Source organism: Puntigrus tetrazona, chromosome 15, assembly GCF_018831695.1.
Source record: "Puntigrus tetrazona isolate hp1 chromosome 15, ASM1883169v1, whole genome shotgun sequence".
NCBI lineage: Eukaryota > Metazoa > Chordata > Actinopteri > Cypriniformes > Cyprinidae > Puntigrus > Puntigrus tetrazona.
In genome coordinates, this window is record NC_056713.1 from 9,907,476 (window position 1) to 9,929,975 (window position 22,500).

Genomic DNA, 22,500 nt, shown 5'->3' on the forward strand with positions numbered 1-22,500 from the left:
CTGTTTGGATGCATCTAGCAGCTGAAATAAATTTGTTAATGGTTGAAACAAATTGAAGGCAAGTAAATGACGACAGAAGTTTCAATTTTGGTGCACTCTCCCTTTATTATAGTTGATTTGAAATTACAGTCGAAGTCTCTTTTTTGAATATGACTTTAAAGTAAGAGAATTAGCTTGAAGTGTCTGATGATGTTACGAACGAAATCTTCCAGTGCACACAGATGTATTTGCACGAATGCTTTCCAGACTTGTGCAGTCACCGCAGCATGATCCCAGGCACCAACTAGTTTCGCTGAACATTACAGAAACATAGATTGCGACTGACAAAACAGTAGAAAAACCGTGTGAATCGTTCAAAGAAAACGCGGCACAAGACATTAATCCTCAGTGAACAACATTCGAACCAGGTCTGCTTTAAAACACTCCTCTTCGACCAGCTTCTGGGGCTTAAAACAGACAAACATAGCACATTTGCAAGACTCGCACATATTTAAACGGCTTTATCAAACAGTATTTTCTGATATTTACCGTGCCATAGCGCAGTAGCGTGGGGACTCCAGTCAGCTTCAGAGTCTTCTTAAAGTCATTATTTGGGTCCTTCCAGCTGCCAAGAACAGTGAAATTAGATGTTAACTCTTAACCAAACAAAAAAGAGGAAAGTAACGAGGACGAGTGTGTTTGATCATCGCAGCAGAGCAACGCATTACAGTGAATGGGTGCCGTGAGAATGAGAGTTCAAAAAGCCGATAAAAACATCCCAATGATCAATTAACAGTCCATCAATTAACATCTTGTGAAGCAAAGAGCTGCCGCAATTTATAACAACACTTCCTAAGTCCACGAGCTTCTTGTTCGGTCCATTTCTGCTGCTTGCTCTCTGCGTATTTCTCTCCTGATTCAAAGGGACGACCATCACAGGAGGAAGCAATATTATGGATAGATGTTATTTTAGTAAGAAGCAATGATGTGGACTTATTGATGAGTTAATTTCTTAATAAACGAGCAGGTTTCCCGTCACAAGATCTTATCCGACAGACCGAGTGGCGTCGATTACTTGTAGGTGTTTATATCAGCTGTCTGGACCCTCATTCTGACGGCACCCATTCACTGGTGGGTCCACCGGTGAGCTTCTGATACAGAAAAAAACATCTACATCTTGACATTTTCAGCTCATTTTAAGTCTTTTTTTATTATTTATAACGTCAGCCTGGACAGAAACGAAATGTAAGCTCTATCTTGTGCACTATATGTTGTGAACGCCTTACTAAGGTCTATCCCCCACTTGGCAGTAAATGAAGACAGATCCCTCTGGCAGATGAGACAGCTCTCCTCTGACCACTGGCTCTGCTGCAAGAGCGAAAAGGGGAGAAGAAACACTGAGTTCTTGATTTCTGAAAAGGCACAGCTGCTGTGAATGTTCACGTACCTTTGACACAGTCCGGGCACCAGCTCTTGCCCTGCTCATCTTTATCTCCAGAGAAGTAAGCGAATATGTCTTTTCCCTTTCTTTCAGACGCGGCTTTGCAAAACTCCTCGTAGCCGCGAACAGCAACGTCCTCGTATTTAGTCATGATGTGTTTACTGTTTAGTGCCGTTCAGTCGCAAAGTCCAACTCTAGCAGCAGAAAGCGGACTGATCTCTGCATGAAGTCAGCTGACTGTACAACGTGAAGTGTGAAGCGTGAAGAAACGCGCTGGTAATTCTTCCAAAATAAGAGTCGAGTACTTCAAAATAAAAGTCTGGATTTGTAATAAATATAGTAGTTGCACCACAACCATTTTGAACACACATATTCTAAATATTATTTATAACATATTTACACACACTGTTATTATATATTCAATTTATGACAGGCTGTTGCAAAACATACACTACCAGTCATTTTTTTAACAGTAAATTGTTGTTGTTTTTTTAAAAGAAGAGTCTTCTGCTCACCAAGCCTGCATTTATTTGATTCAAAATACAGCAAAAAACAGTAACATTTTGAAAAATATTTACTTATATTTATTTAAAATAACTATTTTATATTTGTAAGCCATTTCAAGCATCTTTGCTAAATAAAAGTATTACATTTTCCCCAAAGAAAGAAAGAAAGAAAGAAAGAAGGAATTATGCTCACTCCAAACTTTGGTATGGTGTATAATGTAAAAACAAAAAAGCTTATTTCAGATAAACGCTGATATTTGGATCTTCATATTGTTCATTAAACAATACATTCAACTATATAAAATATGTATGATGATTATGATAGTAATAGTAATAATAATAATACAAATAATATTGTATGATAAATGTTTTGAATAGCAAATAGTTAAGTTAAGTGTATTTATGGTTAAGGTTATGGTTATCTTTATGTTTTAAAGAAGTCTCTTTTGCTCAGTAAGCCTTCATTTGTGAACCAAAATACAGAAATGTTGTGATGTATTTAAATAACTTCTTTCTTATAAAATGTAAATGAATTTTGAACATCGTTACTCCAGTCTTCAATGTCACATGATGCTTCAGAAATCATTCTGAAATGCCGATTTGCTCCTCAATATACACTTTTTTTAATAGTTGTTGTTATCAATATTTAAAACAGTTTAGTACATTTTTTCAGGATTATTTGATGAGAATTCAAAGATTGAAATGATAGAATTGATCTGAAATTAAAAGCAAACATTATACTGTTCAAAAGCTTGGACTCTGTATGAATTGTTTTGTATGTACTTTTATGTTATATGTTATGCTGGATGCTTTAAATTGGCCAAAAGAAATGATTAACGCATTACAGTAATTCTATTTCAGACAAATGCTGTACTTCTGAACTTTCTATTCATAGCTGAAAAAAAGTCTTCTTTAGCTATACATAGGATCACGTGACTGGAGTAATGGTGCTAAAATTCAGCTTTGATATCACAAGAATAAATTACATTTTAAAATATACTCAAACAGAAGTCAGTTATGGTATTTTAAATAATAAATATATTTAAGTAGTCAAAATGTCACTGTTTTTGATGTTCTTTGTACAAAATAAATGCAGGCTTGATGAGCAGAAGAGACTTCTGGTAGTGCATGTACATCCACCCTTAATAGTGTAGAAAAAGTGAATCAAATTGCCCATCAGTGGATGACTTCTGAGATTCAGTGGTTGCGTGTCGGAAGACCTCTCTTTCATTCTTGTATATTGATGGGGGAAGCAGATTGGGCAGGACATTGAAAGCACTCTCCTAATTAACCTAAAAACCATAAACCATAACAAATAACCACCAGTGCACACAGTGAAACTGATCTCATAATGAATGAAACGAAGACATTCCCGTGAATGTCTTCATTTCTTTAAATATCTTGGATGTAACTACTTCTGTGCGCCCGTGAATGCAGTGTATCGTGAATTAAGTTGCACTGGTTAGCGCTTTAGCATGAGGGACACATGTTCCCTGATGACTACGTCTTTTGTTTTTCACATTGTTGAAGTGATTAGGTTGATTACGTTTAGGTATGGGGTAGGATTCAGGGATTTAGAATATGCTGGTTCAGAATTACCCAGTACACAAGACTAATGTAACCATAATCCATAGTGTTTAAGATATTTAAGATGTATCAGTAAGCATGCCTTAGCAAAGAAAACGAGAAGCTTGTGTGTAATATGTAAAGTATATATATATAACGTTAAAGATATAGCCTAACCTTTCAAGGTGTCAGCCAGGGTGTCAAGCTGCCTTTCCTTGAAGAAATGGACATTGATTTAAAAACGACACGATTCCAGATTATACAGATCGGCTTAAACTAGCCGCCTCACCACTTCAGTCTAGTCACCAACCTGGAGCTAAGAAATCAACATCAACAAAATCAACATTTATACTCAAGTCTAATGTATGCTGTAGACAACATTACATGTAAATAACAAATAATATTACAGACCATTACGTCGCTTGACGTTATGGGGCGTTAGCATTTCAGCTAATGAGTTTAAAATCTTGTTGTTTAGAAATATAATTTAGCAATCTTTAAGGTATTTTATAGGCAAGTGAAGTTTGTGTGTGTATATATATATATATATATATATATATATATATATATATATATATATATATATATATATATATTTGTTAAATCTGCTAAAACTGGGCATTTTTTTATGCCAGGTTTAATGGCTCTAATAGATATGTTTTTTTTTGAAGATGACGTGATGCACATGACGGTGTGTATCATGGGGATGCAGGGCGTATGAGCACACCATGAGCACGTCTCCAGCAGCAGGAGCAGGGATGGCTCGGCAGAACAGTCAAAACCGACTGATGTTTCTCTTTGAATATACAACAGTCAGATATGTGGGCACGCAAAATAAGAAAATCGGACTTCTGTACAGAATGTTTCAACTCACTGTCATGGGATATCTCATCGGGTAAGAGCTATTATTCAATTATTCAACCCAATTAGCTATCATAATTCATTTATAATTAATCATCTCGTGTGATGATACCACATATTAAAGAGGTACCTTTGTTTTTAAGCTTTTAATGGTTTGATTGCAAACATCTCAACGTGATTTACAGATGGGTGTTTTTAAAAAACAAAGGATACCAGGTGAAAGACGACACTATCGAGAGCTCTGTGGTAACTAAAGTGAAAGGAGTTGCGCGTGTCAACACAACACATTCAGATCTGATGGGACCGGAGGACTATGTTTTCCCCAACCAGGTGAGACCCTAGTTTAAAAAGTTTGGGCTAAGTTTTGTGTCAGCAGTTCGTAACGATTCGCTTTATCGTGAATTCACTTCAGTAATAAGTCTTTCGGTTCATTTTATTTTCCCCCAGGGTGAGAACTTTCTCTCTATAACAACCAACTTCATCGAGACACCAAACCAAAAACTAGGCAACTGTTCAGAGGTAAGGCAAAACATATTCTCTTTGCCGTTTATTAAAACCTTTGACAGATGTGGGGTTATTGCATCTCGCATCCGCCGTTCCCTAGAAACATTTAAATGCAAAGTAAACCATATTTGGTTTTTGTTCAGTGTCTATTTACTGTTCGACTGATAAATGTTTGATATTGTTGCATTAGTTGCTTGATCAGTTATCTCGGTATCCTGTCTCCGTCTTCCATTCAGACCATTACCAGAGTAAGAGCATGTGAGAGCACTGTGGTTTTTCGTGCTTTTTTCAGTGCTTTTATTTCCTCATCATCAGGCGGATTTGATTGGTTTTGCAGGCTTGCTGGTTTATGGGTGGTATATTTCCGTACCGCCGTATCTTATGCTGTGAGTCTATAAACACAAGACGTAGCAAGACGGGCATTTAGAGACAGAACTGCAGAACTGACTGGGTGTTGACTGAGAGGCTCCCAAAACACACACACACTCACACACACACACACACACACACACACACACACACACACACACACACACACACACACACACACACACACACACACACACAGAGATTTGAATTATATGTAACTTGATAAATGTTATAAAATTATATTATATATAGGGCTGCACAGCTCGGCTTTAAAATAATGTCATATAGGCTGTTTATCCATTTTTACACTGATACGTAATTTATTTAATTTCATATGAAAATGCCTCATATTGCTGCTGCTTAGAGGGTTAGTTCACCCAAAAGAATTTAAATTAGCCCATGATTTACCTCAAGGCATCCTAGGTGTATATGACTTCATATTTCGGATGAATCTGGTTGGAGTTATGTATAAAAAATGATCTTCCAAGCTTTATAATGGCAGTGGGAGGGCTTTTTCTTTCCAAAATCCAAAAATCCAAAAACAAGTACATTAAAGCGCATCCATCCATAATAAAAAAGTATTCCACACATCTCCGTTGGCCGAATAAAGACTTCCTGTAGTATTGTGTTCATGCTTTGTTTTTTGTTTTAAAATCACGTTATTTTTTACACATTTTACCTGTATTCTATGCTGTTGACTGTATACGGTCTGTTGACTTCCTGTTTCCTCCCTCAGAAATTCTCAGTGGGCTCATGATGCTGCTTTCACGCCATGTCGTGACAACACCTAACATGTTACTATAGCTTTCGTTCTTAGCCCCACAAAAAAATGCCCGAAATGCAGATGCAAATCGGTGCTTGCAAATAAATGGTTGCACTGAATGCAGGTAAACAAATTCAACAATTTTTAATTTTTCTGACTTAATTATCTTTTTAACAACTCGCAAGCCCAAAAGTCATCTTAAAGTAATCTAAAAAGTATGCATTGCACACTATTCGGACATTCTCTTTCTTTAATGGACCATAATGACTCTGTACAAAACACTGTTATTTATGGAATGATTATTGCTAAGAGTATAATTCTACGACTTTGGAAGTCCGAGGATATCCCTCAGTTCAAGACTTGGTTAAGCTCTCTTACAGGAATACTGCACATGGAGAGAGTTCGGTTTGGAATTGCAGGCAACATAGATAAATTTTATAACATATGGCAGCCATTTTTGGATCATCTTGCTCAATTTAATAGTGAAAATGACCAGTGATATTGAATTGCAGCATGCTGTTAGCTCTTGTGAAGTGTTTTGTGTTGGAATGTGTATAATACTACATCTGTCCCAATGCCCTAATTGTTAATTGTAAAAAATTTTTTATTTATTTTATTTTATTTTTTTTTTAAGAGGAGGGGGAGGGGGGTTTCTTGTCTTTTTTTGTTTTTGTTGTAAAATGTAAAATTCTAATAAAAATACTATTTAAAAAAAAAAAAAAAAAAAGTATGTATTGCCAAAAATGAATAACCTACATTACTTACTACAATTTTCATAATGCAATCTGTAATCAGACTGTAATCTGTGACAGACCTCAATATGTAAGTACACAGCTGTTCATATCTCGCAACTCAGAATACCTTTTCATCGGACTTTCTCGCAATTCTGCATTCTCACAATTTAGTGTTTACCGCAATTTGCCTTTAAATCTGAGTTATGCCATTCTTTTTCTCAGAATTGAAAAACAAGATCGAATTGTGAGACAAAAAGTCTGAATTCTTTTTTTAAATCTTTTTTTTAGAACGCAGACGTTCCAAACAACAACTGCTCTAAAGATGAAGACTGCGTAGCGGGAGAGGCTGTCAGGGCTGGAAACGGTATCATTTATTTATTATTATTATTTTGCAAAGTAAGCTGATAATTAGTTTGTGTGTATGATGCAACCATAATAATCCATGCTGCATAATCTCCAATTTTGCCATTCGTAAATATGAAAAAAAACCTACTTAACGGTTTCGTTTTCTTTAGGAATTAAAACAGGCATTTGTTTGGAAGCGCACAATGGCACCTGTGAAATATACGGCTGGTGTCCCACTGAAATACGCAGGGAACCAGAGTAATATTTTCTCTCGTGCAAATTGATAAACTGAAGTAATTGTGAATATCAAGTTTAAACAAAAAGTAAAGTGACCCTGAGACGTATTTTGTTTTAGCCCAGCCACCATTGTGAGACAAGCTGAAAACTTCACTTTGTACATAAAAAACTTCATCAGATTTTCCCAGTTCAACTTCTCAAAGTAAGAACCACTCTCCATTGGTAATGAGCGTAAACCTGTCTGTTGTTGCATTAACTAAAACGGTTTACTGTGTTACCACTCAGTCGTCTCAAATGTTGTTTTCCTTTCTCAGATCAAATGTTTCACCGACACAGAGAAAATCGTCTTTAAAAAACTGCTTGTATGACAAAATTGATAACCCATACTGTCCTATATTTCGGCTGGGAGATATCGTGAAAAACACTGGACAAAGGTTTGAAGAAATGGCTGTAGGGGTGAGAACAGTCAATGTAGCTACATTTATTTTAATAGTCGTTTCGTACTTTTACACTGAATCTATTATTTAAATGTTATCATGGCAGGGTGGTTCAGTTGGCATTCTGATCGAGTGGCACTGTGATTTTGATAAAGAAGCAGACTGTCACCCTCACTACAGCTTTTTACGTCTGGACAGCCCGGCGGAAGATGTGAAATTTAACTTCAGGTACATTCACGTTGCTCTGTTACTGGTCAAAATCAATCCGGGTCGGGTTTTTTTCCCGTTTGTGTCATTATCATAGGTCTTATTTGGTCTTTTTGCCCAGTGAAAGAAATAGATAAAAGCCAAAATATGAAATAGCATGAATGAATAATAATTGAATAATCCACCGTTATATAGAAGGGGGGCCGAAGCGATGATTTTCACCTGAGATTCTGAGCCAAGTTACAGCGGGGAGATGGCTATATTGTATTTATTTATATATTGGTAGATCTATGAGACAAAAGTCGGACCCGTGTCGCGTTGTATATGTCAGTTCCAGATATACAGGGATCACACTGTTAAATTTTGAGTGATCAAAAAATACACGTGGGTCACTCTTTTCAAAAAGAACGAATAATAATAAACTAGAAATGTATGTCTTATCCCTATATCAAAAAACAGCTGCTTAAGATGCATCTATGCGCATGCAAAAATAATATTTTTCTCCCTGTAATGTGGCACCAAACCTCTGTGGCTTTGAATATTTAGGATTTCATCACTACTTGTTTGTCTTCAGAACGTTTTTTTTTTTTGGCAAAAGCAATAAAACGGGAAATGAAAACTTGGTTAATTTAACATGCGCTGCTGTATGTCTTCTCAGAGTTGCTCGCTATTACACCGACGCTGAAGGACAGAGGCGAAGAACTTACTACAAATATTTTGGAATTCATTTGGACGTCATGGTGTTCGGAACGGTATGCGACTCAAACGACTCACGAATGCACAAGCGATATAACGCGTGCTTTTAACACGTGCGTGCACCAATCTTTTCCAGGCAAGAAAATTTAGTATTATTCCTACGATCGTCAACATAGCCTCTGGTCTGACATTCATGGCTGCGGTAAGTATGTAAATATTCAGATGCGTACATCACACATCATCCGTTTCAATCTATATACCGGGTTTGTTCATCCCCCAAGGGTTCTTACGTCTGTGACATTGTGCTACTGTATGTGATGATGAAGAAGAGGAGTGTTTACACGGAGTCGAAGCTTGAGAGAAGGTCGAGGTACGCGACGGAAGCATCCGTGCTGGAAATGCTTTATTGACTTTAGAACTGATGTGATTCAGGTAATGCGTTAAAAGTGAAATGGCAATTAATCACGTGTTTTATATCCCCTTTAGGAATGAAAAAGAAATCCCATTACAAATAAAGCCAGAGGGTCTGAAGAGAAAGTTCAGTTTATGAAAATTACAGTATTAGCAAGGAAGAAAAGTAGGTTACGCGTCAAAAATAAAAGTTGAATACACTCTAGGCATTATAAGCTAAAGTTTAGTAAACGTAACACATTGTATATAAATACATTCATTCTCATAAATATTCTTCACATTTCCAGAGGTCCTTTAGACACAACATCTGGAAATCCAACAGAAACGTAAATCTGAATATATTTATCAGTCAGCTTGAATTCGTTTTGCATTGTTTTTCATTACCTCTATGGAAGTATCTCTTTATCTATATGATAATTCTGCCATGTAATGCACCACTTATTTTAGAGTAGGCTAATGAGTCTGGATGCATGGACTTCCGATACAAACCACATTATGGACTGAAGTGACTCAATACATGTGTGGCGTTAACTTAATAGTCAATTATATCAGTTAAAAAATGATAATGGACATTAAACTGCTTCAACGTATTAATCGTGTTTGACCCATTATTGGTTTATTTCTTCCCTTCTTTTTTTAACTGAAAATGATTTTCTATGCTACAATGAATTTGTTGCTGTATGATGACTAATAAGGCATCCACTACACCAGGTTTAAATTAATTCCCGTTAAAATGTCACTAAAAACATCAATCCCCGGTTTCACACACTTAAGCTTAGTCCTACACTGTAAAAAATTAGAGTGATTTTAACAACAACACAAAAAAACCTGTGAAAATGCTACAGTAAAAATGTTAAATGGTTAACGGTAAAATTACATGTTTTGTATGTTACATCTAACGTTTACTGCATATTTCAGTTTAATGAGTCTCACCGTGATGGTGTTTAGTGTTTGTCTCATCACCACCTTCACTTGGTGGTTAGCACACTATTTCAAAGGCACAAAACAGATTTCAGTACTTTAATAGGTTGGTATATTAACATTGCATCAGTTAACAAAACTACGGTGTTTAACTGTAAACTTAACTTAAAACCGTCAATCAAAAACCTTGTTACTGTATTTTTTTTCTCAGCAACCACAGCTGCCAGTTTGCACCGTAAATTTTACTATTATTTTTTTACAGTGTAGATTAAAATGTAAATCTGAGCTTTTTCCAACTAAAAGAAAGTTGCAGACTGATCTTAAAACATGTCAGTGCCTTCGTTTTGTCTTGAGATACACACCAGTGATGCTTTTTTAAGGCAAGTTTGTCCTAATTGAACTATGGCTTAGGCTAAACCCTATGAAACCCTGTTGTAGCAACACAAATTTACCAGAAGAGGTCATAGTAACACACAAAAACAATTTACATCGCACAATTACAAATTGGATTAAAATGATTGATTTATACTATTTTTCCTGTGCGGTTAATTTTCTGCAATACGACAAAACAGAATACATTTACAAAGAAACTCAATTTGAGATCCTGATTAAACACAAAGCTTTTGTGTCACCCACACCCAATCCATCCAGCCATCCATTCTCAATTTGTCACATGTCATTAAAATGTACAACACTATACTGTGTATTTTATTATATTTGATCATTAGAATGTAGGGACTGAACTCCCCAGTGGCCCCAAATGTTGGAGAGTTTGGCAAAAGATTTTCGAGTATCCTCGGTTAACTCCTGCGTTCTCTGAAGATGGCATCATGGCACAGTTTTGTACAAAGCCAATTAGAGCTGTGTCACATAAATGCCCTGAGGTTAACTGAGCTCCGACGCAAGTGCCAAATCTGTCAAGATCCTGTGGGTGGTAATCCATGTAAAAATAAAGTGTTTTTTTTTTCTTTTTCGGCAGACACTTCTAAACCCCTTTGACAAGATTATTATTGAGCCCCCAAGAACACTAAATAATACTCTGATGCAGGCTAGCTGCACTTTCACAGGCCTAACAAACACCAGCGGAAATTAATGTCGGATTGAGACCGTGTCTCGATGTGCAATTTATCTTCGATTGGGGAAAAGTGTAATCACTCATTTGAGATATGGGACAAACGTTTTAACTGTATACTGAAAAAAAATATATATTACAAATCATCACCGAAATTCTAAAAGTTTCCATACAAATGTCATTGTAACATTACTAACCATTAACCTTTAATGTGTTTTGGGACATATTTAATTGGGATGGTTTAACAAGCCATCATAGAAGGAGACCAATAGGGCCAATAAGTTTCCATTAAAACCATTAGCTTACAATTCCCATTATAACAAGGATAAGCATTACAAATTCTCCATTGGTTTCCATTGTATTTTTTTCATTATCGCCCACAGCCTAGTCAATAGTCAATTACAGTATTGCATTGCTGTAATCACAGCCTTATTGTCACAGTGGCACGTGATATTGCTTTACTGAATAACTTTTGTTTTAATACAAAATATTGCCAGCTAGTTCGTTTGCCGATTTACGATTTAACGCTGCACATCTTTACGCAAGTTATTTTAAGTGAAACATTCATTAAACAGTAAATTATACAACGTAGTAGAACTAAATTATTTGATTCATTCAAAAATACAGTCACTTGTTTCCTCTTCCTTAGCATGTCAAACTAGATCATCAGATCTTGTTTCGTTTTTAGATTTCCAACACAACATACTGAAAAAACACACTGGTCTCAAAAATCAGTCCTGTAGTCCCATTAGAGATATTATTTGATACAATTATTATATCACACATTTTAACTGATTAAAAGCCAAGGAAAAACACATTTTAAGAATTGCAAAAACGAAAGAATCTGAGTGCACTTAAATACGGTTGAACATGTCTGAGCACATGTCCTCCAAAACGATTATTTTTCCAGTCCGTTTTATTCCAGCACTCAATAAATCAGTGAAAAGCTCAACTGTACAAGAAAACGGACGAGACACACTTTGCAAATGCAAGTCAAACTTTATTTTGGTTAGAGGGGAATGTTTGTGCAACACGTTCCTGAAAAAATGTGTATCTGGAATGACAGTTTTCGGTTACACAAAACAGGTGCGCACTGCTACCATTCAAGTGACATTTTGTTCTTTGGTGGAACAAGATGAGACACACTCAACTCCTAACACACACTCCTGTAGTCCAAAACTGCCATTGTGTTGTTTTGGGAAGGGGGCAGGGGAGGGAGGGAGGGATGGGGGCAGGAGTGCATGTGCTCCAAAAGACAAAGAACTTTCCAGAGCATTCCTTCGAATGTTTCAAGGACACTAGGGAGTTCAGCGGCGTAGCTCTCGCCACCTAAACTAGTGATTCAGCAGCAACTATTCACATCCGAACAGATCTTGCACCTGCAGCAGCACGCGGTGTTCTTTTTTTCTTCTTTTCTTTTTCTCTTTTGAACGATATCAGTAGTTTTTAAAGTAGCTCGGTCCCCCCATTCGTGAGCAGTGCACTACATCTACGGAACGTGCACCAGCGCCGGTCCATTTTCCATCCCAGCGGTCACACACACACACACGGTCCACATCAGCCCAGAGGAGGCACTTCACATAGAGATAGTAACTATTAAAAGAGTAACCTGACTTTGTACTCTTGAGCTGTAACAAGGCATGAAAAGAGGATCGAAAGAAATACAGGAAGTCTAAACGTTCAAGCATTACAACGACGTGGTCGACAGGCAAATGGAATAACTTATTACGCCTACCAACCTATTAACAACATTGCATTGCAAAAAAAAAAAAAAAAAAAAAAAAAAAGGCATAATATAAATTAGATCTTAACTCTATCCTCACAACATTTATAAGAAATAATTTTTGTAGTCGGAATAAAATAGCAGCTTTATGGGCAACGTATCCTGACATGAAAGCTTCAACTAGGCCTGCTGTAAGCCTGGACGCAAACCTTTTAGTTGCGTTTCCGACGAATGCGTTCGCCCATTACGGAAAAGGACTGGAACGGGTTTTGCTGCAATGGTAAACAGAGCAAATAATGACGCTATATAGTGTGGAGAAACGTAACATGATGTGGTGTGAACGAACTGTTACAGCCCAGTACTACACGTACATTGCTAAATACAAAAGAAACCTCTTCCCTTCGGGAGATCGCGGCCCCCGATTTGCGGTTTCACAAAAACAAGTTTAGCTAAATATCGTTAAATTTATATTCTACACCATGCCTATTGTCAAGGACAGTTCAAGGATCAAATATTTAAGGCTTCTGAGGGGCAAACAGGGAGGTTATGATACTGGGTGTCACGGCTCCACCCATTCGCTCATCTGCAGTTGCTCCACCAAAGTCTGACGATACCCATGCTCCACTGCCAGATGGCCTGCCCTGATGAAGGTGGAGAGACTCAGTCGACGTAAACGTCACGGGAGAATGTGAGAAGAGGCACAGGTAGACCTGAGAAAGAGAGAAACTCTCCATGGGAGTTAAACCGTGGAGCACGGGATGGATCATTTATCGAATTCACAGAACAAGTCAACTTGAAATGCGTCTTTTGTTCAGGTTATTTCCCGTCGAACAGACTTAGACTGTCACCGGCGGTGCATTTCAGCTATTTTAGATAAGACCGACATGACACATCAAGTGCCTAAGGTGGGTGGAAAATGCAGTGGCAGGCTTCAGCTGACACAACAGCGTGTGACGGAGATGGAAGTGATCCCGCCAGGGAAGAGCGGTATGGTGTTAATGATGGAGCAAAAGCAGGGAGCCAATCCGCCCCGACACACAGCATTCACACCGGCTAATCACACCTCTCAGTTACAGTAGCACAGCAGTAAAGCCACAGGCTAGCCCGTGGTGCTCATTTATATTGCGCTTACATCAACACACTTCCGTCATCCAATTACGGTCAAGGACGTCTTCCCTTTAACGCACGGGCGGATGATGACACTCTTCCCAAAGGTAGCTTTGGGTCGGCTGCTAAACGTCGGGTTCTGTAGTGAGTCGAAGCCTGCCGTCACCGTCTCTTTCCAATGAAATTCAAGTAGTAACAATTAAGTTGAGAGACAAAATAAAACTCTAAGCTATGCAATTAGGGCACAGCACAAGTCCCGAAGCAATTTCAGTCTACAGCAGTCTCCATTTAAACTGAAATCTAATAGGATACCGGAGGAAAAAAAAAAAAAAATAAAAAGGATAGTGCATTAGCTGACACTTCAAGGGAAGGATTAACATCGTACACAATGTGGCTTGACTCAGCCCTAGTGTAACATTTCCATCTAAGACTTTAACCTGATTCATGTTCAACAGTCTGGAAAAGAAACAGTCTTGTCATTATGTGCATATCCCAGTATCAGTTTGCACTTTCATATCGATTCAGAATTAGTTACAAAAAGCACAATATGTAAACATTGAGAGGAACAAAAATAAAATCAACCTCTATACATTGTACAAGCTGTTAGCTTGAATGGAACAGCCAAATATTTCAGTATCATGGCACCCCTTAAATGTCTTCATTGAGTTAGTACTTCAAATCTCAAGTAGGCCTAAACTACAAAAAAATGGCATTTGCTGGGAATGTCTTCTCAGCCTTTTTAAATAACGGACAATTGCTAATCAAAAGGAGAAAGCGAATATATGCGTGTTGTGTAGTAAATTTTTCATTTATATAACACAGACCAGACAGGAATGGGGAAAAAAAAAACAGTGCTGATCTCAAACTGAAGCTGTTATGGCCGTTCACTGGAAAGAAAAAAATAATTATAATAAACTAAAATAAATAAATGCCTACAGTGTTTTTTTTTTTCCAAAAGCTAATTATTTAAGAAACCTAAACTACTAAAATGAAAAAGAAAAAAGTGGCACATGGGGGTTCAGCTTCGTGGTAGCCACATAAATCATTGTACTGGAAACATTCAGTAGATCACTTGCAAGACTGAGAACGAAAGGGGAAGAGGGGGATTTTTTTCCTTTTTGCGCTCAGACTAACACCGCCTAGCGTCAACTGGCCGCAGCTCATCTGTACCCTGGGTGGTGGATGTGCACATTTCTACTATCACCTGAATCTGTGGCCCTGCTCACTGATGCTCTGTGCATCTTTGCCATTGCGCCAGGATTCTGCGCTCGGAAGCAGGGTGCCTGGAAGTCGCCACCCATGTACTCCATGGTCTGCATCAGGTTGGTCTGGCTGGAAATGGCTGCCCCGGTCCTGTACTGTGCTCCGGGGGTGCAGTCTATGGAGGCCCCTGAAAGACCCCCATGGAACGGCGCCACCAGGTCTTGAGACCCTGAGCTGTCACTGTTTGGCGTGGGTAGGATGCTGTTCCAGGGAGGCTGCATGTAGTGGCCATTATTGTAACTCATGGGCATCCCGCTGACCGGAGGAGATGGCGTTGGTTTATCAGTTGAGGGCTTCAAGTTGAAGGGCTGTGCCATGCACACCTCCTGCGGGTAGCCCAAGCTCTTAGTGAGGAATCCCGGTCCAACTAGGGCCTCTCTAGGGAGATTTTTGCCCTGGTGAGCCGCTCCCTCTGGAAGGTGCTGGAGGTGCGCCAACTGGTGTTGCCCCCAAGGACCCTGCTGACGTTGTTGCTGGGGTAACTGTGGCTGGGACTGATGTTGCTTCATATCGTTGTGGTAAAGAGGCATCCTGTTCATGGCAGCGATGTCAGGCAGTGGCAGAGCGGGAGCAGGACCGCCTTTGTCAGGATTACCGAGCACACAAGGCGGCGGAGGACCCACCCCGGGATGGGTGCACACCCGAGAGCTCGCATTGATGAGCTGGTTGCGGCTGATGGGACTGGGGTTGGCGATCTGTCCTTCGCACATGGAGGTAGAACCCATGCCGGCCCGAGCCTGGCAGAATTGGTTGATCTGATTGACGATGCTGCTCAGGTCACTGGGCCGGTTCTGGTGCAGGCTGGCGGCCATGGAAAGCGGGATGGTTGAGGTAGACACAGTCACATTGGGAGGGGCATCGGCGTCTGGCAGCTTGCGAGGCATCTGCAAGCCTGCCAGTGGGGGCTGTAAGACCCCAGGGGCCGGAGGGCCGGCGCAGGAGGCCTGTGGCATGGGCTGGGATTGAGAGAAGCCCTGCAGGTTCACCGACTGCGCCATATCGGGCAGATGCCGGAGTCCTTGCGGACCAGGCAATTGTGGCGGCTGCTGCTGCATGAGAGTCTGTTGGTGGTTTAGGGTGTGGTGCGGTACTGGCGGTTGGTGAGCCTGGCTCTGATGTAAAGCCTCCTGGTGGGCCAGGTTCTGCTGTGGTTGTAAACTGCTCTTCTGCTGCAGGGCCTGCGGATGGGCCTGCAAGGCCTGAGAGTGAGCGAGACTCTTCTGGCCTAAAGGAGTCTGAAGGTGTGGAACAGTGTGAGGAACATTTAAAGTGCTGGGATTGGCGTAAAGCCCACTGTGCGGGTTCATGATGAGCTTAGGGAGAAAACGGGCTCGGCCGCCTTCAATGTCCTTGAGGATCCCTTTGACGGGGACTTTGACGATGGCCAAGAGGCCTGTCCGGGTGTTGACCTGAGGTGGGTAGGGGCTGTAGCGCTGGCTAGAGGTGTCGAGACCGTTGACGGTGCGGCGAATATGCTTCCTCTGAGGTACTTTGACGCTATTGGGGAAGATTTTTATAGTCAGTGGGTTATTGGCAACTTTCTTAGCATAGGCATCCAATTCCGCTGGGGTAGGATAGTGTGCTGATCTCATCCTCTGTGTAGTGTCCCCTGTGAGCAAGAGAAGGCCAAACGTGAAGGGTAATGCAAGAAATGTGGCGCTCATATGATAGCATATAACTGCTTATCAGGGCTCTGACAGGGCAGGGTCAAGAGGCAAAGCTAACAAAGGGACAAACTAGGTCAAGAGTACATGCAGTCTAATCAGAACAAAGCTCATGTGGGTAAACGGCCATTTCTTACATTTCTGAAGTCCAGTGTTCATCTGCGTGTGCGAGAGAAGCTGGAGGGAGGGGTTTGATACCGGCAGACAGGCCAGCATGTCACAATGAGACTAATGCAACATTGGACTCTCACTCCTCATCACACTGCAAAGGAAACAGTCACGTCAGGAACAAAAACGGATTCACATCATTCGTCTCTTAAAATACATGGTGTAAAAAAAGAAACATTGGCTATTTTCTCCTCCGAGGGCGTCATTATAGAGATCCAATTTTACGTGTAGATGTAGGTTTAATGGAACACACTGTGCAACGGAACTTAATGAGAGTAATAAATTATTAGGAGGAAATTTCTAGTTTAATTAGTGGCGCTTTGCTGCAACACAGAAGCAGAAGCAGCGATAATCAGAATCCCTTAGATTAAAAGACTCGCAGATTGAAAACCAGCACACGGCGAATATCCCCAACAAGCTAAGTAAGTAATATTGAGTAGAGCGTGCTAGTCAACAAATGACATGATTTACAGTCGACCGCAAGAAAACGGCAATCGCAGAAGTGTACAAAGGCCCTACCCTCGCTAATTCACCTGAACATCCATCAAACGCTGTAGCTATAGATCTCTGTAATTGCCTCATTGTAGCCATTTATTTAAATATCATGCATTCAAGCATGACCTTTTTAAATAGCTCTCTGAAACAGCTGGTGTCAGGGCCCACGGTGCACACCCTGCAGTTTGAGTGTCAGGAGTGCGATGCAAACGCATTCTCTCGTCTGCCTGGCAGGTGCCCAGGGGCACGGCAGGGGATGCGGCAACACGACCACAGGCCACATGCTCCCAGCTGACTCCTCCAATCTGAGATGTGCAGGTGTCAAAAAGTGCAGTCGAGACAGAGCCCGACATGTTCTGCGCTCCCAACCCCCAGCTATTTTCATCAGGGAGCCGCTTTTAATTTTGCTCTGAAGGAGGTGTTATCAGCCGGAGCTTAGGTTCACTCCTGCCTTAAACATCCTGGATTTGTTTAAAATCAGAGATGACCCGTGCACGTCCTGTTATATATCATCCCCGAAACAGACCAGTGCATGATGGGGGAGTTGTTTATTTAGGTGGTGCTCTACCAAAAAAAAAAACTCTGAACTGGGTTCAATATCTAAACACAGAACTCACAGTTCAGAGCTCTTACAAGCAAATACCGTACAGCCAAGCAGTATTTTTGGCTTACATTTAAGCTGACACACATTTACGGTCTTAATTAGAAACAACAGGAGCTTTGGAAGAGCTGAGCTACATTGTGAAATCTCAAACACAATTAGCCAATCATAAAACCAAAGCACACTGAGTTTAAAGTACAATTTGTGGTTGCCATTTCATCCACCCTATAATAAATCTGCTAGCCACCAAAGTTTGCTTAGCCACAAGCTACATGCATTACATCTATATTAGATCAACACAGACACACTTACACAATTTAGGGTCAGTGTAGCACACATCTGCCCTGTAGATAAAATGTGTCCGGTTGGCTGAAGGTCTGTCTTGCTCATCCAACGCCCAGCTAACCACCAATCTAAAAGCTGATCAGAGTGAGATCTCAGCCTGTTTTGGTACCTCTGTCTCTACACTTGCTACAACCACTAGCATATAGCCTGTGTCTTCTTCTTTGTGCGAGCCACTGCCCGGCGTAGATCTCACAGCTTCTTAAAACAGCAACAAAACGGTCGGATGGAAATTGTCGAAAGCGAAACTTACTCTCTGGCTTCGGGATGAGACGAGCAATGGTTTAAAAGAGCATTTTGCTGGATTATTCGGCACCTGTGCTCTGCTTGTGTCGATAAAGCGCTTGTCTAGTCACTGCTGCTGCCCAGTGCCCACTGCTGCAGCCTATATCCGCGCATGCGCAGTAAGCTTTTCCCACGTGTCTTCCTCGCTGAGGTCGAGGAAACGCGAAGGTAACTTGGGTTCAACGCGCCACCTACTGTATGGGAACTACACTGGTTTTATATATATATATATATATATATATATATATATATATATATATATATATATATATATATATATATATATATATATATATATATATATATATATTTTTATTTATTTTTTTTATTTTTTGTAATGTGTCCTCTAATTGTCACAATGATGTTTTTGGAAAAGTCCAATTCGTCAGTGTTTGTCTCGTCTCTATTCAGTTTAAAAATAACTGTCAAATATAAATATTTGTAAAACTGACCCTTTTAAGACCCTTAATATGCATATATGCCCTGACTCGGCTTGAATACAAATATTTTTGTATTTTATATTTTTATGTCACAAAAAACGTGTCACAAAAAACCCCGTGATATTTTATGTACAGTGTCTCTAGTACTGCATTAAAACTGTGATACACATATTTTAAGAAATGAAAATGTTTTAATAAATCAAACCAATATGTCATTTTTATTTCTCTTTTTGCCACAATAAAAAAATAAAAAATAAAACCACTGTATATCATGGTGGTGCCATTTGATACTATCAGTGCATTTGTAGGCCACTGCCACAGTAAGTCTTTCTCGCTGTAAAATGTATAAAAGCATAAAATCTACTCCTAATGCCACTAAAAATGAAACATAAATGGCGACAGAATGGGAACAAACGTTTAATAGCTAATAAAACACAACATCGCATGGTTTACATCAATAAAAGCACGTACTGCGCGGACATGAATACAATCAGCATTTACAGTAATCATGACAACACGCGGTCTGCGTCTCAAAACCCAGCGAGCCGCCTACCTAGTCAGCGTCCTCGGCCACCGCGAGCGCCTTGGAACGCTCAAACGCGCTGCCTAGGTAGGGCGCTCGCTAGGTTTTGAAGACACAGCCGTACAGTATCACGTACCACCCTTCCTTCCTGTGGTGGTGGGCAGGGTCGCCTCTGTTGACAAACATTTATTCTCGCTCTGGGGCTGAGGTTTTTTTTTCATTTCGCGAGCCGCCAAATAAACGCTCGGTTAAGTTTAAATACACAGGACAGCGCACGAGAGGATTAGTGTTCGGTGTTGATGTAAACGCAAGTATGGGTTGCTGCCTGACTGTCGGACCAAATGAAGCGCTCGTTGTGTCAGGTATCGTGATATGTGCAGCTCGCACCGTTATGAGTTTGATATTTATTGGCGTTCGTTCGTTAATGAAGCGTGCACGTAAATGTTTGTTTTCGCACGTACTGTGAACTGTGCGCTGAATAATGTCATCCGGTCGCGTATTAGCTAGCTAGCGCTACTACGTTAGCTCGGCTCTTCCGCGTTTGCGCGAGTCATTCATAACCGTTTAACATAATATTTGTTGTTTCGACTTATCGTTTTCGAAACGTATTATGAATTCGAGCGTAAAGAAATAGCTCTGTTACGAAAGTCGATGCTTTGCAGTTATTTTCCCTTTTTTGTCTTATGTGTACTAGGTGCATCCCCTAATAGTGATTTAATATTTAATAGCTTTTCACATTTCACGCGCATAGCTAAATATAGGCCTATTATTCTTATAAAAAAAAACTTTGATGCTTGATAGTGATATGATGATGCTACATCGTGCTTAATGCTTTAAAAGGCTGAGAAATGGCAACGTTTAGTAACGTTGCTATGTTAACGTTACTAAAAATTTTTACCCGGTTTTTAATCATCAGCATTAGATAGTATTGATAACAATACTATATTTTGGATCAAATGTATCAAAAGACCAAATTTATACAGTGAAAAATGTTACATTTTTATTTTATTTTATTGCATTTTATATTTAAAAAAATGTGTTACTATTATTGTTTTTTATTTGTTTTATTTAGTTAAGTGTGTGGGTGTGTGTGTGTGTGTGTGTGTGTGTGTGTGTGTGTTTGTGTGTGTGAACACATGCATGTATATATTTAAGAAAAATATGTTTACATATTAAATATATAAAACTATAAGAAAATAAATATATAAATGCATTTACAAGTAAATACTTTCAAAATATATACTTTCAATATATATAATATATACATAATAGATAAACACAGCACAACAGAACAAACATAAAAAAACCTTTTATTTTGGATGTGATTAATTGTTTGACATATATACAATATACAATATATATATATATGTGTGTGTGTGTATAAATCTTCCCACAAACCTCTTAGCATCTGCAACCCAGAAACAACAAAAGACACTAAAATAAAAAGTAAAATGAATGAACCATAAGTAAAATTAATTTAAACACAAATTTTTTTATTAAGTTTAAATTGCTATTACAATGACATTAAAATAACTAAAACTAAAACTGGAATAAAATGTTTCAAAACTATATATATATATATATATATATATATATATATATATATATATATATATATATATATATATATATATATATATATAAGCAGCTAAACAACAAATAAAATTATAATTAGAATGACAAAACACAACTAGTAAAACCTAAAAATATATACAAATTAATAAATAATCAAATCTATAATATTTATTTCTAATTTAATATAATTTATATTTATTTATAATATTTACTCTGACCTCAATTGAGGTCATAGTACCTTGATTTGACTTTTTTGTAAGTGTGTCTTTCATAGCGTCTAGTACATGTCACGTATGAATCACCATTGAACTCCGCTCACACAGATCCCATCCTTGAAACGTTTGACTGACTCTTTTGATGTTATCACTGCAATCACACTAGTTTTTCCCGTCCTCTTCTAGGTGCCTGCTGTGGGTCAGACGAAAAGACGTATGTGGTGGGAGGCTGGGCTTGGGCATGGTGGCTTATATCAGACACACAGAGGTAATGCCACTCAAATAAGTGAGGATCACAGGATCACATTTCACTCTGCAGTGCAGTAAATACAGTCAAAGTTCACTAAAACAACACGCAGTCAATGTTTAGCTGTAACTATAATGCCTGACCTTAGGAAACTAAAAGGCACACCTGGTCAGGCGTGTTTGTCAAACCAGTTTGGCTGTATAAAGGGCTTTAGAGGTTGCTTTAAGAGATACATTTATCATATGCATCTTCTGTAGTTAGATATCGATGCAGTACTGTTTCAGTATACTTCTTAAATTTCCTCGATCAGCTGAATTAGTTCATTTATGAGCTGATCCGCTGCTTTTCTATCGAGCGTTTGATTGCACACTGAACTTCCTGTCAGCCACCGCCATTGTCTTTGCGCTCTTTGTGCCATTTTTTGAATTCTGAAACGCTAACAAGCTTCGGGAAAATCAGGTTTTTCTCGCCTTAGGCATTGTTTAGTTATATGTAAAGGTTTGTTTAACTTTAGGTATTTTTTCCCCCCCGCAGAATTACGCTAGAGATTATGACACTACAGCCTAAATGTGAAGACGTGGAGACAGCGGAGGGAGTCGCTATTACAGTTACAGGAGTTGCTCAAGTAAACACGCAGAGCTCATTTACTGTTGTTTATTACATTTATTTTGACATTTTCCATCATTATTGCAGCTGAGTATCAATACATCGTTTTGCATCCTGAAAGTTATGGTATAGAAAAGAGATTTTTGAAAAAAATGAATACCTTTATCGAGTAAGGATGCATTAAATTTATGAAAAAT

The 22,500-nt window shown here is 39.1% G+C and overlaps 4 protein-coding genes across 4 annotated transcripts in view; 2 read left to right on the forward strand and 2 right to left on the reverse strand.

The window, feature by feature from the left end:
- Positions 1 to 85: 85 nt before the first annotated feature.
- On the reverse strand, positions 86 to 1,678 carry txndc17 (thioredoxin domain containing 17). The gene is made up of 4 exons (XM_043258264.1): positions 1,427 to 1,678; positions 1,266 to 1,347; positions 529 to 604; positions 86 to 446 (listed from the first exon to the last, which is right to left on the reverse strand). Exons 1-4 carry the CDS (start codon positions 1,569 to 1,571, stop codon positions 378 to 380), a joined length of 372 nt encoding a protein of 123 aa, XP_043114199.1. The 5' UTR covers positions 1,572 to 1,678; the 3' UTR covers positions 86 to 377.
- A 2,502-nt stretch (positions 1,679 to 4,180) lies between these two features.
- On the forward strand, positions 4,181 to 9,637 carry p2rx8 (purinergic receptor P2X, ligand-gated ion channel, 8). The gene is made up of 12 exons (XM_043259529.1): positions 4,181 to 4,387; positions 4,539 to 4,683; positions 4,801 to 4,872; positions 7,012 to 7,087; positions 7,239 to 7,326; positions 7,424 to 7,507; positions 7,620 to 7,761; positions 7,849 to 7,970; positions 8,608 to 8,701; positions 8,782 to 8,847; positions 8,927 to 9,015; positions 9,132 to 9,637. Exons 1-12 carry the CDS (start codon positions 4,221 to 4,223, stop codon positions 9,193 to 9,195), a joined length of 1,209 nt encoding a protein of 402 aa, XP_043115464.1. The 5' UTR covers positions 4,181 to 4,220; the 3' UTR covers positions 9,196 to 9,637.
- A 2,391-nt stretch (positions 9,638 to 12,028) lies between these two features.
- Positions 12,029 to 18,819, reverse strand: fam222bb (family with sequence similarity 222 member Bb). The gene is made up of 3 exons (XM_043259580.1): positions 18,666 to 18,819; positions 16,944 to 17,068; positions 12,029 to 16,751 (listed from the first exon to the last, which is right to left on the reverse strand). Exons 2-3 carry the CDS (start codon positions 17,020 to 17,022, stop codon positions 15,040 to 15,042), a joined length of 1,791 nt encoding a protein of 596 aa, XP_043115515.1. The 5' UTR covers positions 17,023 to 17,068; positions 18,666 to 18,819; the 3' UTR covers positions 12,029 to 15,039.
- A 973-nt stretch (positions 18,820 to 19,792) lies between these two features.
- Positions 19,793 to 22,500, forward strand: part of flot2b (flotillin 2b) — an 8,189-nt gene continuing 5,481 nt past the window's right edge. The window contains exons 1-3 of the mRNA XM_043259528.1: positions 19,793 to 20,022; positions 21,637 to 21,718; positions 22,232 to 22,322. Of these exons, the coding sequence (XP_043115463.1) occupies positions 19,974 to 20,022; positions 21,637 to 21,718; positions 22,232 to 22,322 (222 nt within the window). The 5' untranslated portion in view covers positions 19,793 to 19,973. The remainder of the gene's footprint in view (positions 20,023 to 21,636; positions 21,719 to 22,231; positions 22,323 to 22,500) is intronic.

Bases quoted from the DNA above. Each gene is read 5' to 3' on its own strand.
- txndc17 (XM_043258264.1), bottom strand. From the start codon at position 1,571: ATGACTAAATACGAGGACGTTGCTGTTCGCGGCTACGAGGAGTTTTGC. The intron at 1,348-1,426 runs GTACGTGAACAT...TCGCTCTTGCAG, and splicing joins GTGCCCGGACTGTGTCAAAG to CAGAGCCAGTGGTCAGAGGA. The intron at 605-1,265 runs GTAAGGCGTTCA...TGTTCTTGGCAG, and splicing joins CAAGTGGGGGATAGACCTTA to CTGGAAGGACCCAAATAATG.
- p2rx8 (XM_043259529.1), top strand. From the start codon at position 4,221: ATGAGCACGTCTCCAGCAGCAGGAGCAGGGATGGCTCGGCAGAACAGT. The intron at 4,388-4,538 runs GTAAGAGCTATT...CGTGATTTACAG, and splicing joins GTCATGGGATATCTCATCGG to ATGGGTGTTTTTAAAAAACA. The intron at 8,848-8,926 runs GTAAGTATGTAA...TCATCCCCCAAG, and splicing joins GTCTGACATTCATGGCTGCG to GGTTCTTACGTCTGTGACAT.
- fam222bb (XM_043259580.1), bottom strand. From the start codon at position 17,022: ATGCTGGCCTGTCTGCCGGTATCAAACCCCTCCCTCCAGCTTCTCTCG. The intron at 16,752-16,943 runs GTAAGAAATGGC...TCTTGCTCACAG, and splicing joins GAACACTGGACTTCAGAAAT to GGGACACTACACAGAGGATG.